Raw genomic sequence first — 18,031 nt, forward strand, 5'->3', positions numbered from 1 at the left:
GCGTTGCTGCATATCAGCATAATATTTCAACCATGGTTCAAGCCCCACCTTAGGATAAAAATCCTGCATTGCAGCGGGTTGGACTAGATGACCCTTGTGGTCCCTTCCGACTACAATTCTACGATTCTATTGATATATTACCATACCATATGCATCGTTCTGCTTTCTTGAATTGTCCTACTCCTAGGCATAGCAGCCAAATCCTAGAGGCCTAGGTGCCTCTCCCCCCCCCCAATTACTGGTAAATACCGTATTTGAAAGAGTCATCCCCCCATGTTGATAGGCTTTCTATGTGGGGCTTATCTGCCCCCCCCGTATTTTATTAAGGATGGAAGGAAGAAATAGAGAGAGGGATAACTCATATTTGTGGGTGCCTCTGGGTGACGCTGTGATGCTGGAACTCTGCATGTACAGGAGCCTTGTAAGCAGCTTTCTCTCTGCTTGATTTACAGCAGGCACGTCCAACAGGTAGATTGTGATCTACCAGTAGATCACTGGATGTCTGTGGTAGATCACTGGTAGGTCACTGGCACCCCTAAAAAAAGCTCACCCAAAGTTTTCCTCCTCCCTCAAAAAAGTTGAACTATGACCTGAAGCCCTAAACAAAAATGGGCCTCCCTCCCTCCTAAAAGAAGCTCAACAAGTTTGACCTAAACCCCAAAAAACAGGGCTTCCCTTCCTTTAAAAAACTCAACAGCTTTGACCTGAACCCCCCAAAAGGGGGTAGATCACCCCCAGTTTTAAACTCTGAGTAGATCAGAGTCTCTTGGGAGGTGGCCACCCCTGATTTACAGTATACAGATGCAGGAGGAGGGGCAGACTGGAACACCAATGCTTTTTATAAACATCACTGTGTCTGTCAAAGCTACAGCCCCCCCCTTTCTTATTCACTTCTTTTTAGCCTTGCAGAGCCACCTTAGTCAAATTGAATCCTCTGAGTCTGCACCCTCATTAAATCGCCAATAGAACTCTTAATGCTCCTGAATGCTCATTAACAACTCCCACTTAAGAACAATAGGGTGAAATGGTCAGCTATCGAATCTTGCCTGGGGATATATGCTCCATTGTCTTAACTGCTTAACTACTGGTAGCCACTTTGCTTTATTTATTTGATGTGTTTTTGTTACTGCTGTGTCGTCGTCCCCCACCAGCAAGCGGAGACTTAGCTGCTCTTGCTAAAGCAAAGCCCTTTCCACTTCAGTTTTTGGAGGGGAAAAGTGCTGGTTATGGTCTGTAAAATACATTAATTTTTTTGCTTCTGGGGGGGGCAGCTGCCCCCTCCTACCCCCCCTGCCTACACCCATGTCGCACGTGGATGGTGTTAAAAGAGGACTGGATAAATTCACCATGATGGCCATGCTCTGCCTCCGTTGTCAGAGACAGCAATGATACTGGATGCCAGTTGCTGGAAACCAGAGGAGGAAAAAGTGCTCTTGTGCTCAAATCCTGCTTGCGAGTTCCCTGTTGGGGCATCTGGTTGGCCATTGTGAGAACAGCAGCCTAGACTAGATGGGTCACTCTGGCCTGATCCAGCAAGCTCTTCTTATGTTCTTAAATCATGTTAAGGTTGTGTTACATCAAAGTAACAGTTTGTACAAGCACTGCCCAGCCCTCTCTTTCCTTTATTTGCCTGTTTTCACTTGAGCAGGGATGGGGATCATTTGCAGTCCCCTCCAGATACTGTTGGACTTCCAACTCCCATCAACCCCAAAAGCCAACATGACCCAGTGGTCATGGATGATGGGAGTTGTAGTCCAGCCACATCTGGAGGGCATCAGATTCCCCACCCCTGAACTAGAGACTGATTTCACAATATCTGACCTCCACTCCACTCCCTTGACCATTCTATCTCTTCAGTGGCCTGACTGGTCTGGCCTGGTGGTTTGGTTGAATTTTTGCTCATTTCTTGTCTTTGCCTCCATCACAGGTTGGTGTCTGGAGCCCATCTGATGGACTGAATATCACCGAAATCTCCCGAAGGCAAGGCCCCAATGTGACAGATTCCCTCACCAACAGATCCTTGATTGTCACCACAGTCCTGGTAAGTGGTTGCAGGGTTCTACCGGTATCTAACCTCTCCTAGATTTGGCTGTTTCCACTTCTAGATGGTAACCCCACCACCACCTTCTAAGGACATACCAACATGGAGCTTGAGCTGTGTTTTCATACATTACATTGTGTATGGACAGATTATCCTGATAGCAAAAGGGCTGAACTATTTGGGCATGGCACAGAACTGTCAAAAACAATGTTCTCCTTGGCAGCATCCAGACTGGGGTTCAGTGAAGCCATTGGAGCTCAATGTGGTGTATATGGTTCTACTCCTCCTTAAATAATCCCCACAACAACCCTGTGAGGTAGGATAAACTGAGAAGCACTGAGTGGTCTTGAGGTCACCCGTGGACATCATGGATGAGTGGGGATTTGAACCTTGGCCTCCTAGATCTTAGTCCACCATACTAACCACTGACAACCTTGTGAGGTAGGTTAGGCTGAGAAACACTGTGCGGCCTGAGGTCACCCAGTGGACTTCAAGGTCGAGTGGGGGATTTGACACCCTAACAAATACATGATCAAACTTCCTCTCACCAGTGGATTCCAATCTACTCTTCTGCTCAGTCCTGTGGTAGGGAGCAACTTCCCACAGCCCACAAACCATCCACTCTGAAACTGCAACCAAGCCCTTGTCATCCCTCAGGAGCTTTTATTGACATTTCTCAGCATCCCTTGGGGCTCACACACACACACACACACACACACACACACACACACACACACTTAGGCACCCAAGTGACAAACTACCCCAAAGTAATTCACTTAGCCAGCGATGCTTGGATACTCAGCCGGTCTCCTTGGCCACTAACTGTCACAGCACATTTAGCACACAGGCCTGCTATTGGATTTGAAGGCAGGCATCAGTTCAGGGTGAATTTCCATCCAGTCTCTAATGAATTATGATGAGGCCCACTGGTTTAGATTCAGATGTGTTAGACAGAGTGCCAAGCCTTGTTGCTTCAGGAGGAAGATAGGGGGAGGGCAGGGGCAGGCGAATCCCTTGGAGAGGATGCTGCAGCGAGATTGAAGAGTTTCTCTCCTTGAAACCACACACACAGGCTCCTCTCTCCCAATTCCAAATCAGCCCCCCCCACCCATTTTGATAGTTTCTCTAAGCCTTTGCTACAGCATCAGCAGCTGGTCCTTGTGGATCTAGATCAGGTGCCATAGTATCATGGAACTGTAGAGTTGGAAGGGACTCAAAGGATCATCTAGTCCAGGGGTCACCAACCTAAGGCCCATGGGCTGTAAGCGGCCTGCAGAGGTCGTTTGACTGGCCCATGAGCCTCCCCCGAACCGAGCCACCCATTCGTGTGCTGCGCTAAACCAGCACAGCATGGGGACTCACTTCTGCAGTGCCGGAAATCACATTTGTGCATGCGCAGATGCTGAAAATTGGCACGCTCATGCACGCAATCCAGCCCATGGAGGGATCTCCGTGGGACCGATCCGGCCAGGGCCATCTTAGGCACCTTTGGCGCCCTGGTGCCGTGGTGCGGCAGATCCCTATGCTGCCCCCCGCCGTCCCGTTTTCCAGCGTGGCGGGCAGGCAGCTGGGCTCAGCGCGCAGCAGGCAGGCTTAGCGCGCAGCGCTTAGTGCTGCGCGCCGGGCGGGCGGGAGCAGCTTGTGGCGCCCCCCCTTGCGGGCCGGCGCCATGGCGCCCTGCGCCACCCAGCCTGGCCATAGAGCCGGCACTGGATCCGGCCCAGGCAAGATAAACCTTGCTGACCCTTCTAGTCCAACCACTCACAATGCAGGAATCACTGCATCATTTTGGCCTGCAGGGAGAGGCCTTGGTCACCTTGAAGAGGTTAGCCAGTACCTCATACTAAACCTAGGCCCCATCACTATTATAGATTTAAAGCAGAATCATGCCATTTGAAACAGTCATGGCATCCCCCCAAAGCATCCGGAAACTGTAGTTTGTTAAGGGTGCTGAGAGTTCTTAAAAGGTAAAGGTAAAGGGACCCCTGACCATTAGGTCCAGTCGCGGACAACTCTGGTGTTGCGGCGCTCATCTCGCGTTATTGGCTGAGGGAGCCAGCGTACAGCTTCCAGGTCATGTGGCCAGCATGACAAAGCCGCTTCTGGCAAACCAGAGCACACAGAAACACCGTTTACCTTCCCGCCGGAGCAGTACCTATTTATCTACTTGCTCTTTGACGTGCTTTCAAACTGCTAGGTTGGCAGGAGCAGGGACCGAGCAACAGGAGCTCACCCCGTAGCGAGGATTTGAACCACCGATCTTCTGATCAGCAAGCCCTAGGCTCTGTGGTTTAGACCACAGCGCCACCTGCATCCCACTGAGAGTTCTTAGAAAACCCCTATTTCCCTCACAGAGCTACAAATCCCTCTTCCCAGGGACCCCAGGGAGCTGTAGTTCTGTGAGGAGAATAGGGGTGCCCTAACTACGCTCAGCATCTGTTACAAACTACAGATGCATGGCCATCTGTCAGTGATCTTTTAGCTGTGATTCCTACATTGCAGAGGGTTGGATTTCATGACCCTTGGGGTTCCTTCCAACTCTAGAAATCTATGAATCCATGATATACTTCCTAGGTTTAAAGTGGTGTGATACTGCTTTCAGTGTATAGTGCAGATGGGGCTCTAGACTGCCCTATAAAGTCATAGAATCATAGAATTGTAGAGTTCAGATTCGTTAGCTGTGATTCCTGGGCTGCTGGGCATTGGATTAGATGTCCCTTGGGGTCCCTTCCAACTCTTAAAGTTCTGTGATTCTGTGCTGATGACGCAGGTGGAGACGAGTGCTTCTGCTTTGCCTGAGTTCTGCAACAGTTCCTTTTTCAAGCAGGGAATCACTGGCGGCTCCCTCCCGCTCTGCCACTTGATGGCCTGTTTGCTGTTGCTGATGCTGCCGCCACCAAGACGTGGTGCTGGGATTCCTCCCTGCCTCCCCCTTTCACACCCTCCTGCTCATCCTGCAGCGCCTTGTCGGTGGCAGCCGGCCGATGATGTTTCTCCAACAGACCGTTCTGCTCTCTCCTCCTCGAGCCACGGGAGAGCTGTGAAGATCCTGAAATTGAGGGCACCTTCGCTGAGAAATCGATTAGCGAGCCCTGAAAGCCTGCGAATTGAATGTATGACCATTTCCAGTAATAAATTGTGAAACAGCCCGTGAATAAGTGCCTTGCAGAGTTCAAGAATTACCCCCTAGGAAATGTCTGAGACCTCCAGGAGCGACGCAGAGGCGAGCAGAGCTCCTACACGATGCTGCTTCTTCAACTGTTAAATATGGAGGAACACGCCCCCCCCCTCCATTCTGTTTGGTGCCTCCCAAGATTAAAGGGGCTTTATGGCTGCTCCTGCCGGCCTCTAGACTTGAGTACGAATGCAAAAGGCACGAGGACCAGCTTCCTGGATGGGCATCCTGCCTGCTGCCATGCTTTCAGCTGTTTCTTGTCCACCAGCTGTACCAGTTTTGGGTGCTGCAAGTTGTTTGCCCTATTTTAAGGACTGGGTAGTCCAGTGGTTTCTAAAGTGGGTGGTATCGCCTCCTTGGAGGGCAGCGGGATTACCAATGGTGGGCATTAAGAGGCAAGATGGTGATGCCGTAGAGGGAGGGAGGGGTGGATACCAGAGGTACAAATGGCTATGAGACTTTGAAATGTTAGAATCCCTGGAGCAAGTTCATCGGTTTTGTTGAATCAATTAAATAAATAATTTTAATTGGATTTTGATTAAGTGGGCAATCGTCACTGTCTCAAATTTTATTGTGTTCTTGCAGTCCTTAGGGAGTCGTGCAAACTGCTATTCTGAATAGTGCTTTTTAAAGGGTAGGGTAGGGGGAACTGGGGATGAGCTTATAGAACCCAATGGGGTGCTGACCCGAAAATATATTGGTATCAATGAAGTAGCTCCTTCAGCCTGCCTAGCATGTCCTAAACATGGAGAAAGCCTCTTTTGATGGCTCTTTCATGGTAGACAATCTTTATGTGGGACGTCAGGCTAAGTTCCAAATAGTGGTAAGGTCCAATGGCAGGTGGCCATGAACACACTCTGGCCTTGTACCATGTCCTTAGGAAAATAATGCATGATGGCCTCAGTTCCTGATCTGTAAAGTGGGAACACTCCAAACAGCTGAGCACAAAAGGCCACAATCTAAAGCAGAGATGAGCAACCATTAAAATCAATAGAGTTCAATGACTTCTTTCAGGGTGTTTACTTCAGTCTTGAATTGTGGCCACTGAAGTTTTTGAAGCACATTGAAAATGAAACAAGTTCTAAGGATGAAATATGATATTCAATTATTTGTTACATTTATATCCTCCTGTTTTCTCCAAGGAGTTCCCAGGTCCTAGTCAGACCATCTAACTACTACAGCACACTGGCTCTCATTAGTGTTATAATGTTATAATGGTAGCAGGCATGATAACAACCAAACTGGCTGCAGTGCCAGAAAGCAAAGAACTGTCCTGTGGATGTTCAAGGTGGCTTCTGTGGCTGGTGGGTTTAGCTTGCATGTGGTTGTTTAGCTACTCTCTGTCTCTTTCCTTCCTTCCTTCCTGTGTAGGAGGAACCCTTTGTCATGTTCATCAAGTCGGACACCGTGCTCTCCGGGAATGAGCGCTTTGAAGGCTACTGTGTTGATCTGCTAAAGGAAGTCTCCCGAATTCTTGGCTTCACCTATGAGATCCGTGTGGTGGAGGATGGGAAGTATGGAGCCCAGGATGAGAAGGGGCAGTGGAACGGGATGATCAGGGAGTTGATTGATCATGTAAGTACCTTGCTGTTATCTATAGATGTTCCTCGGGGTCCATTCCAACTCTACAGTTCTATGATTCGATGTGCTGCATCACACACACACCCCACACACCTTCATTTGTCTGTCTGTTTGCTTAAAATACTTCTATCCTGGCTTTCCAGAAGGGATCCGTGAGGCTCAACCTGGCTAGCAGCAAAATAGAACAGCAATAAATGCAACTGGAAAGCATGTAAGGGTATTGGTTTGAAAAGCAGATAAAAACAGGACAGTTAAAACTTAACCACTTCACAGGTCAGGTGCTCCTCAAAAAAGAGTTTTTATGTGGCAGGAGAAGGCCCTTAAGGAGGGGGCATGCCCCTCCCCTGGATAAGTAGTTTGAAAACCTGTGTGCAGCCACAGAGAAGGAGGCATTCGCCTGCATCTCAGCCAAACACAGCTCTGAGAGGGAGGAGAGCCTCTCCAGAAGATCTTAATAACTGGACAGGGGAGGGGTGGGAGACAGACTTCAGAAATCCCAAGCCATTTATTTAGGGTTTTAAAGGTCATGATTAGAACTTTGAACTGGGCTCAAAAAATGAACCAGAAGCCCACGAATCAGCTGTCATAAAGACTGGCCACAAACGTTCTGGAGCAGCTGGAATTTCTCAAAGGCAGCCCCCACAGAGAACACATTGCAGTAGTCTATTTGAGATGCAGCTAAGGTATGTGTCACCATGCCCATCTCTGGTGGCTCATGGAATGGGCACAGCTGGTGCACCAACCTAAGCTGTGTAAATGCAGTCCTGACCACAGTCAATAGATGAGCATCTGTGCTCAAGGCTGGGTCCAGCAACATCCCCAAAGCTGCTCACTTGAGTTCCCAAGGGAGAGATTCTTCCCCATTTCTGTCTTGTCTGGATTAAGCCTCAGCTTGTTTGTCCCCAACCCATCCACGATCAACCAAAAAACTAGTTGAGATTCTCAACATTTTCAGGAAATTGAAGGAAGGAGAAAGAGACTATCCACTTGAAATTGTAGCTTGGACTGAAACTGGAGTATTGGTGTGGGGGGAGAGAGAATCTGAATTTTCATACATATGTTTATTAGTAGTTACTTGGATTTACAATCTTCTTAAGACAATGCTGTGCATCATCTGTCCATCCATCCTTCATCCATTTCCATATGTTCCTCTTGAGCGTGACCAAGAAACAGAACCAAATATTGTGCTTCTATGGAGAGATTGCTCTGTGTATATGCTCTGAGGTAGTTGTTGTAGTCCTTGGAAAAGGTGTCTGGTGAAACATACCTTTTAGCTCCCAAACAACTAGAAGGACTTGCTAAGGAAGAGGCAGAGAATCAGAGAGGCAGACTCGAAAGCAGAGTCCTTCTGAGGCATGGGCTGGAGTCACATCCAGCCCAAAGCAATCTGTCTCTCAAGGAGTTAAGCTGCGACCTGCGGTCCAGAATCCCAGAGGCAATATCTCCGCTTGATGATCCATGCTTGGACTTTTATAGCCCGACCCTGCTGCAAAGCAGAGGACAAGCTGTTAAAAAAAAAAAAAGCAGGACCAGGTGTGTGAGGAACAATTTCATTTATTTGGAAATGCAGTTTTATTTTCAAAAGCAGAACGTAAACAGATTCTTCCTTCCAGCTGAGTAGATGCGGAAACCTTTTGCAGGCGACAGAGGCAGTTCTCCTCAGCCTAGCAGTAATACACTTTCCCCAAAAAATGCTAAGTGGGAGGGCCTCCATGGGATAGCATTATCAGGCAAGCTTCTCCTCACTCAGGTTCGGTTGGACTGGAATCTTTAATAAAAAGGCAGGAAAATAGCTTGGCCCATTTCTGAGCCATTCCTGGTTCCCTGGCACTCAAGTGGCAAGCAGAGAGAAGCCTTTCATTTCTGCTCTCTTGGGTCTGGGGGCTTGTCCACGCTTCTGCTTGCCCCACGCCTAGAAACATAGGAGCCAACTCCAGGGGGCTGTGGGTGCTTGGGCCCCCACAATAATATAATTGTGGGGGCTGGGTACCCACAAAGTCAATGAAGAAGGCCGGCAGGTGGCAGTGGCACTGCCTCCAAAAGAGAAGCAGTTCAGTTCTGCCTTCCGCAGCCAACGAGTGAGGCACCCTTTTCTGGGGGGTGGGGCTCAGACATGGAGGTAGTCTCTCTGCCTCCAAGCCCCTCACCATGGAGAAGGGTGCCTCGCTGGCTGCGGATAGCAGGAGGAAGAGGTGTCATTGCCGCCAGCTGCTGCAACGTGGACGTGCAACATCACTCACACATGCATGCACATAGTGTGAGTGACGTCACATGTCGCAGGTCCATGTTGTGGTGGTGGGCACCCACAATCCTGAGGGAGAGGTGGCAGTCCTGCCTAGAAAGCATGAGTCCAATCAATTTTCTGCTTGACCCGAGCTTTCTAGGCTTGGGGCTGAGCGGTTTTCCTTCTTGCCCTACTCTTTTCCTAGTGAAAACCACTCTTTAGTGCTAAATTGGAGCAAACATCCATCTGGGGAAAACCTGAATTGCTGTTTGCTCCAACTGGGCACTAAAGAGCCGTTTTTCCAGGGGAAACAAGTGGGACAAGAGGAAGTGTGAATAAGCCCTGATATTACAGCATGCCAGGGTGCAAGCAGAATGTTGGACTAGTTCTTCCCCGCCCCATGTTATCCTCACAATAACCCTGTGAAGTAGGTTAGGCTGAGAGTGAACGACTGGCCCGGGACCACCCGGTGAGCTTGAGTTGGGGATTTGAACTCTGATCTCCCAGGTCCTAGTCTGACATTTTAACCACAACACCACACTGGCACTTGTGGATGAGCACACCCCAGTGTACTTTCGCAGAAGCAACAGGTACAAAGTCACTTTGCAAAAGAAGAAATGCTTTGGAACAGCAATTTTAAAAAAGCAACCACGCTCGTAAGAGCACTTTCAAACAGTAATTACCACCTGCCTGTTGAGAGCATCTTTTTATCGGAGTCCCTCAAAGCACTCCACAAACATTAATTACCCCCCTGCAATGCTAAGTGGGTTCCGTTTTAATTGAAACTGTAAATGACTTTGCTCAGAGCTGTGCACCGTATCGGGGCAGAAGGGAGGCAGGAGCCACAGATCCTAAAACCTGGGTGTCGTGGCTGCGGCTGGCCTAGCTACTGTCATTTCACAGGAACCAGGGTTATGACAGCTTGCACCGTTTTACGCAGATAATCAGCTGGCGTAGTACAATAATACGGGAGCAAAGGGGGCTTGCTTCCCTATGGGAAGGATGTCTTTTTAATAATCCTTTTATTAATAGGAGATCCACCTTTCACCATTCATTTTAGCCATTTGGTGATTAATCTGGGCTGCTGTGTGCAGGAAGTCACATGAGGCTCCAGAACGGCATCAATTTCTTGTTGCTCTAATAATACCATGAAGAAAATAATGCAATCTGAGGGACTTCTAATTTCCCAGCCCACTGAAGTGTCTTCCATGCAAATTTCAATTCAGAGGCCTCCTCAGACTGAACCTGTAAAACAGAACAAAATAATTAATGGCATAATTACCCTCTGAATGCAGTTTGGAGGCATCAAAGCATCAAAGTGGGGGGAGGCTCTCTCTTTTACATCCACCAACCCCACAGAATGTCTCCCTGCTGCGTGGAACCACTGGGGAGCCATTCTTGGTCCCCAGGATGTGTCAGGAGATAGTAGAATTGATTTGTTGGGTTTGAGAGTGGGGGAAAGATATACACACACAGCACTGCATTAGCCCAGCCAGGAAGCAGCGTTCATTTCTTCCTAGTCAGACTATTTTAAAAAGCCAGTGCAACTGTAGTGGTTAGGGTGGTGGGCTGAGAGCTGGGAGACCAAGGTTTAAATCCCCATTTGGCCATGAAGTTCACTGGGTAACCTCGGGCCAGTCACTGCCTCTCAGTGTAGCCTACCTTGCAGGGTTGTTGTGGGGATTAAAGGAAGAGGGGGAGAACCCACGTACACCGCCCTGAGCTCCTTGGAGGAAAAGTTGTCATATAAATGTAATAATAAAGCAAAGCCTTCCTCCAATAGTTGGGGCTTGGTGTGAGGACTGCTGTTGTGTGCACACTGCCACACACAGTATGAATGTCAGTGTGTTTAGGTGTGTGTCTGAGCAAGCTTATAGATACCCTTTTGCGGTGTGTGTTGGGGGGAGTACACTGTGACTTCAGGCCAAATGCCTGAGATCTGTGGAACCTTGCAGAAAGCAATGGTGCTTGTTCTCTGTCAAGAGACCTGACTTGGTCAGCACATCGCTTGATGCACAACTTTACCCCCTGTGCAGAAAGTCAATGAGTCACGTAACTCGTGACTCGCCCAAGGCACACTGTTTCCCGCCACAGGTGGCCTGTGATGTGAAGATGAGGACAACCAGTGGTGCTGCCCTTTATTTGTCAGCACTTGCATTTTGGGATTGCAGGGACTCTACTTTGCCCCCCGCTGTGTGATCCTGGCAGGTCTGGCCACAGGCAGTGCAGCCTTAAGGGAAAAAACAGCTTTTTAGAAAGTCCTTTGTTTTGAGGCTGGCCTGAAGCAACAAAAGCAAGAACATCTCATGCCTTGGAAGGTTTATGTGTTCAATTCCCCCCACCCTGGAAAATGGCCATTTCCTCCTGCAGCTGGGAAAATCCCCTGCTGGCTCAGAGGACCATCCCACACCACGGCCATCCATTCATTTCACACACAATTTTGAAAAATGTAGATTCTAATTTTTGGAAAAAGTGAGATCCTGCAAATGCAACGAGAAGGAAGAGGAGGAGGAAGAGATCAGGGACACAGCTCCACCCCCTCCTCCGTTGCATCCCCAAACAACTTGCAGTTGAAGGGGACCCTCTCCACAGACCTTCATGCCTGAGCATTGACACCTTGGGATGCTGCTGGAAATCTCAGGAGGAAATGGATGCTGATCCAGCAGGCTCCTCTTACATTCTTAAATTATGTGGTTATGTGGGAATTGGCTTTCTTCATATTCGTTATAGGTTTGGGTATACAGTCATACCTCTTGTTACCTCCGCTGCGGGTTATGTCCTTTCAGATTGCGCTCCGTGCCAAATCTGGAAGTACCAGAATGCCTTACTTCTGGGTTCGGCGTGCGCATGTGCAGAAGCACTAAATCACGCTTTGTGCATGCGCAGAAGCGCCAACCCATGTGTGCGCAGATGCGCATACTCAGGTTGCAAACGCTGCGGGTTGTGAACGTGCATCCCGCATGGATCACGTTTGCAACCCGAACGTCCACTGTATAGGATTCTTCGGTGTTGTGCAAAACTCACTTTTGCTTGTGGTTAATGAATGGTATCTCCTATCAAATAGCAGAAGGTTAAAGTTGTGGTCTTTGGTCTTAAAAATGCACCTAAACCAGCATTTTGATTCCAGCTAGATACATCCTGGGATTTTCATAGGAAAGGCATAAAGGTAATCAGTGCCCCCCCCCCGGTATCTAGTACAGTCATACCTTGGATCCAGAACACCTTGGTACTCGGACGTTTTGGCTCCCGAACGCCACAAACCCAGAAGTGAGTGTTCCAGTTTGCGAACATTCTTTAAAACCCAAACATCTGACAGGGCTTCTGCGGCTTCCGATTGGCTGAAGGAGCTTCCTGCAGCCAATCAGAAGCTGTGCTTTGGTTTCCGAACGTTTTGGAAGTCGAACGGACCTCCGGAATGGATTCTGTTCGACTTCCAAGATACGAGTGCTATCCTGGGTGTGGTTCTTCATGTACCTATCAGGGATGGTAGCTTGGTTAATCTTCTATCCATGAATTCATCTTTTCCTGTTTTTAAAAGCCACCTCAGCTCCTGCCGATCATAACACCCCAGGACAGTGAACTGCATCAGTAAAACTTATTCAAAAGAAACTCTTCATGACATGTAATTCCTTCTGCCTTCTGTTCCTTATAGCTCCAAGGTAGCCTTGTTCTGACACTCCTACCGCAGAAGAGGCTTGTATCAAAAGCAGCTACATCTTTTTGTCCTTATAGGACATTTTACACCAATATAAGCTGTTCTCTGTGATTTCTACTTGGCATGAAGAATACAGAAAAAACTGAGGGTTTTTTTTAAAAAACAGAAATGCCTCCCCACTGATAACTGCAGCTCAGGCCTAATCTCTGTCCCTGGGGGATGATTTGACAGTTGATTTAATGCTTTCACCATAAACAGAGCATTTATTGACAGTAAATTCCAGCAATTTATGTCCTCACAGCTACCTGGCTCGGGAATGTTTTTGCACCTGATGCTGAGAGATTGCTTAGCACAGATGCGGGCAAAATCGCTGCCCTCAGATGGAAAGGGGCAAGCTATCAAGACATGCCCTGATTCTATGCCATGTACGGTATGTTCTGAGCTGCAGGAATTTGGCATGGAGAAAACAAGGGCCCAGAGGATGGGAAGGAACTCCTGAAAGACACAGTTTATCTTTGCCTCTTTATGTTTGCCTGAGTCCACTAAATATTTTGATTAAGCTGATCCGAAAGGAAGGTAAATTTGAAGGCCAAACACCTGTGGGGATCTTCACAAACTCTCTCAGGGAAGACACATTGTCAGATATTGCTGTGTTACACTTGGAATGAATTTCCCAGAGCTAAAAGAGTTCTAGTAGGATTGGTGGAAATTCTCAGGCTGGCTTTGTGCCTCCAACCTAGATGTCTTTAAATGTGGTCGGCTCTAGGCTTTTCTTTTTTATCTTGTTATGTTTGTGCATCTCTTGATGGCCTTTTGAAAAAAATGACTTTGGAGATGTGGCTTTAGCAGTCTTGACTTGCATGCCAAGTTTTGCACTGCCTTCTAACCCTTTTATTCAATTCTGAATTTGGGGAATGGGATCCTTTAACAGACACTTGCAGCTGCAAACCACGAGGGCAGGAGAGAATGAAGTTCAAACAAGCCATTGTTTTGGTGAAGGCTGGTAACTGGACAGACATGTGCATGATCAAACTTTGTTGTCAATGGTGTACGTGGGGCAGAATAAAAAGCCGGAATGGAAAGCAGTTGTCCAGCTGACCATTTTGAAACATGCTGTGATCAGATTGTTCACGTTACTTCTTGGATGACCTTCCGGTTCCCTGTGTGGTGGGAAGACTGTCCCGCTCTCCCACCAGGAAGGAACATAATGTTGGAATTGGCCATTATGAATCTTTTGCCAGTCATCTGCTGAAATCTGCTGGAACTAATAACAAAGTATCCTCTTCTCCACGGTCTCTTGTGTTCTCCAGTAAAATCAATAAAATGTGCATTATTTACCTTGTCTCCCAGTGATGCAGACAATTAGTTTATCTAATAGCTAAAGTACACATGTATTGTTCCCCTTCTTTTCCACCTTGGTATACTTTTGCTGTTCCTGTAACAGCCTAGGAATGAGTGAATTGGCCAGTTCCTATTTCTCTCAGTTTATCGTTGTTTTCCTATCTTAAGTTCTTTTCACCCCATTTGCAAACTTTTAAAAAGTATGCATGAAACAATTGCATCTTTGTGCACATTTCTCCTGATATATGCATTTTTGCAGCAATTTCCCCAAATGCAATGCATTATTAAGAACACAAGAAGAGCCAGCTGCATCAGATGTTTTCTAAATGTCAGGGAGTTGTTTATCTCTTTGATATCTGATGGGAGGGCATTCCACAAGGCTGGCGCCACTACTGAGAAGGCCCTCTGCCTGGTTCTCTGTAGCTTTGCTTCTTGTAGTGAGGGAACCGCCAGAAGGCCCTCGGCGCTGGACCTCAGTGTCCAGGCAGAATGATGGGGGTGGAGATGCTCCTTCAGGTATACTGAACCAAGGCCATTTAGGGCTTTAAAGGTCAGGACAAACACTTTGAATTGCGCTCAAAAATGTACTGGGAGCCAATGTAGGTCTTTCAGGACCGGTGTTATATGGTCTCGGCAGCCGCTCCCAGTCACCAGTCTAGCTGCCACATTCTGGATTAGTTGTAGTTTTCAAGTCACCTTCAAAGGTAGCCCCATGTAGAGTGCATTGCAGTAGTCCAAGTGGGAGATAACTAGAACATGCACCACTCTGGTAAGACAGCGGGGGCAGGTAGGGTCTCAACCTGTGTACCAGATGGAGCTCGTAGAAAGCTGCCCTGGATACAGAACTGACCTGCACCTCCATGGGCAGCTGTGAGTCCAAAAGGACTCCCAGGCTGTGCACCTGGTCCTCCACACCAGCCCGCCCCCTGTCCCCCAAGAACAGTATTTCTGTCTTGTCAGGATTCAACCTCAGTCCATTAACCGCCATCCAACCGCCTCCAGGCACTTACACAGGACCTTTACTGCCTTCACTGGTTCCAATTTAAAAGAGAGGTAGAGCTGGGTATCATCCGCATATTGATGGACACCCAGCCCAAACCCCCTGATGATCTTTCTCAGCTGCTTCATGTAGATGTTAAAAAGCATGGGGGAGATGACAGAACCCTGAGGCACCCCACAAGTGAGGGGCCAGGGGTCTGAACACTCATCCCCCACCACCACTTTCTGGACACGGCCCAGAAGGAAGGAGCAGAACCACTGTATAACAGTGCCCCCAGCTCCTAGCTCCTATAGATGGTCCAGAAGGATGTTAGATTGATTGTATCAAAAACCGCTGAGAGATCCAGCAGAACTAGAAAACAGCTCTCACCTTTGTCCCTAGCCCGCCGGAGATCATCAACCAGTGTGACCAAGGCAGTTTCAGTCCCATGATGAGGCCTGAATCCCGATTTTGGAAGGGATCCAAATGGTCTGCATCCTCCAGGCGTGCCTGGATCTGTTCAGCAACCACCCACTCAAACACCTTGTCCAAGAATGGAAGATTTGAGACTGGGCAATAGTTGGCCATATTGGCCGCATCTAAAGATGTTTTTTTCAGAAGTGGTTTAATGACCGCTTCTGGAAAGAATAGGGGTGGTCCTGCTGTGTCCATCTTACTTATCAAAAGCATTTGTGCCAACCAGACCAAATTATAATTTTCTCTTAACTTGCCTTTGAGACACTTTATAGATCCCCCCCAAAAACCAAAAGGGATAAGAACAGGGATGTGATTTCAACCCTTGAGTTCCTAGGGCAACTGTCAGTTACCTGCTACCCTCCTGATGTTCTGGACTATAACTCCTATCAGCCCCAGCTAGCTTGCCATTAGAACACCCAGAGGGCACTGGCTTGGGGAAGGGTGTGCTAGGACATTTGGGAGCTCTGATTCAGAAGATCCTAAGTGGAGCCAATCCCAATAGCACGGGTTCCATTCAGGGCTAAATTTTAGGCAACCCAGAATGCATGCAGAGTTTGCAAAGGAACCCCAGGGCGGCCCTCAAAAGCTGCCAATGGCTCCTTTGCAGCTGCAGGTTTACCTGACTCATATTGGACATCACATGGCATCAGATGGGTGTGGCCAGGGGGAAATGGCATTACAGGCCCAACTTGGAGACCTCATTTGCCCTGTGGACCAGAAGTTCCGAAGACATTATCTTCATAGCAGCCCTTGGGGAAACAAGATTGTGACTCGGGAGACTCAAGAGCCTTGCCCATCACCGTTTTCCTTCTCCATTTCTAACAATTGCTCCCTCTCTCTCTCTCCTGCTTCACAGAAAGCTGACCTGGCTGTCGCTCCGCTCACCATCACCCATGTCCGTGAGAAAGCGATTGACTTCTCCAAGCCCTTCATGACTCTGGGGATTAGCATTCTCTACCGGAAGGCCAATGGGACCAACCCCAGTGTCTTCTCTTTCCTGAACCCCCTGTCTCCTGACATTTGGATGTACATCCTCCTTGCTTACCTGGGAGTGAGCTGTGTGCTGTTTGTGATAGCCAGGTAAGGATCTCACCAGCTACAAGGGGCGCCAAAAGGAACTCTGTCCCTAGGATTTGGCTGCTATGCTAGGGAGCGAGATCCAAAGCAGCCACTGAGAAGGCCCTCTTCTGTGTCTCCACCAAGCACTCCTGTGAGGGTGGCAGGACCGAGATAAAGGTCTCCCTTAAAGATCTCAGAGCCCAGGCAAGTTGGAATGGGAGAAGACGGCCTTTCAGGTAGCCTGCATACACATGTGTCAGTAATCTTGCCTTTAAGAACAAGCCAACCCCTTAAGAGAACTTTGGGGAAATCCCTTCCTCTCCCCTGTATGCTAAGTCTCTTCATTTTTGAGGGATAGGGTGTCTGTGTGTAGGGTTGCCACTTTGACTCCCACTATGGCACTTAGTGCTATGGTCTAAACCACTGAGCCTCTTGGGCTTGCTGATCAGAAGGTCGGCGGTTCGAATCCCCGCAACGGGGTGAGCTCCCATTCCTCAGTCCCTGCTCCTGCCAACCTAGCAGTTCGAAAGCACGCCAAAAAGTGCAAGTAGATAAATAGGTACCACTCCAGCGGGAAGGTAAGCAGTGTTTCCATGCGCTGCTCTGGTGTCGGTGTTCCATTGTGCCAGAAGCGGCTTAGTCATGCTGGCCACATGACCCGGAAAAACTGTCTGTGGAGCAGACAAATGCTGGCTCCCTCGACCTGTAAAGCAAGATGAGTGCCGCAACCCCAGAGTCATCTGTGACTGGACTTAACTCTACCCTTTTTTATGACACTTGAGGGGAAAGAGCAGCCCTACAAAGGGTCTCTCCTCCTCTGTCCGTGGCAGCCAGTCCTGGCTCCAGTCCCCATAGCATCCTGCCCCCATTCCCAATGAGAAAAATGCACATGCAATGGGCAATGGCAATAGCCCAGCACATCCTGAAAAATAAGTGGAGGAGGGCACTGACCCAGTTGCTAATGGCAGGGATTTGGTGCAATGGGAAACTCCGCGCTGCAGGAGAGAGCCACCTTTAGCGGGGAGCAGCACATCCCACAATTAAAGGCAATTGTCTGTCTCTTGCTGGTAGCAGGTAGGTAGGTTGCTGGCCTCCTTCCCCGTGTTGGGGTAATAGGATATAATTGGGAGAAGTGGGGCTGGGGGCCCTGGCCACCCCCTCTGGGTCAGCTCTGTTCCTGCCTTCAGAGAAATAGCCTGTCCAGGCTAGGATCTGAGAGGAGAGAGGGAGGCAGAATGAAGCCACAGCGGTGGCACAGCATCATTATCTCCATTAGCACCGGTGTTCCGGCTTTTATGATGCTTTGCTGGCTCCCTGGGGCCATTACAGCATTTGGAGGCGATTACCTGAGCTTAGTGCCTAATACTCTAATTTCATGTAATGCACTTGTCAAAATCAGCTCCGCAGGGAGGAAGGCTGACTCTTTGTTTGCTCTGGCACATCTGGATTGGCAAAGAGGTCTGGTTTTAAAAAAGGGTTGGGGGAATGCAGGAGGGTTA

The 18,031-nt window shown here is 48.6% G+C and overlaps 1 protein-coding gene across 1 annotated transcript in view; it reads left to right on the forward strand.

Moving 5' to 3' along the window:
* GRIK3 (glutamate ionotropic receptor kainate type subunit 3) overlaps window positions 1-18,031 on the forward strand; it is a 181,760-nt gene that overhangs the window by 141,368 nt on the left and 22,361 nt on the right. Inside the window, exons 9-11 of the mRNA XM_088671315.1 lie at window positions 1,928-2,041; window positions 6,588-6,791; window positions 16,330-16,553. Of these exons, the coding sequence (XP_088527441.1) occupies window positions 1,928-2,041; window positions 6,588-6,791; window positions 16,330-16,553 (542 nt within the window). The remainder of the gene's footprint in view (window positions 1-1,927; window positions 2,042-6,587; window positions 6,792-16,329; window positions 16,554-18,031) is intronic.

Source organism: Zootoca vivipara, chromosome 6, assembly GCF_965207765.1.
Source record: "Zootoca vivipara chromosome 6, rZooViv2.hap1.1, whole genome shotgun sequence".
Taxonomy (NCBI): Eukaryota; Metazoa; Chordata; class Lepidosauria; order Squamata; family Lacertidae; genus Zootoca; species Zootoca vivipara.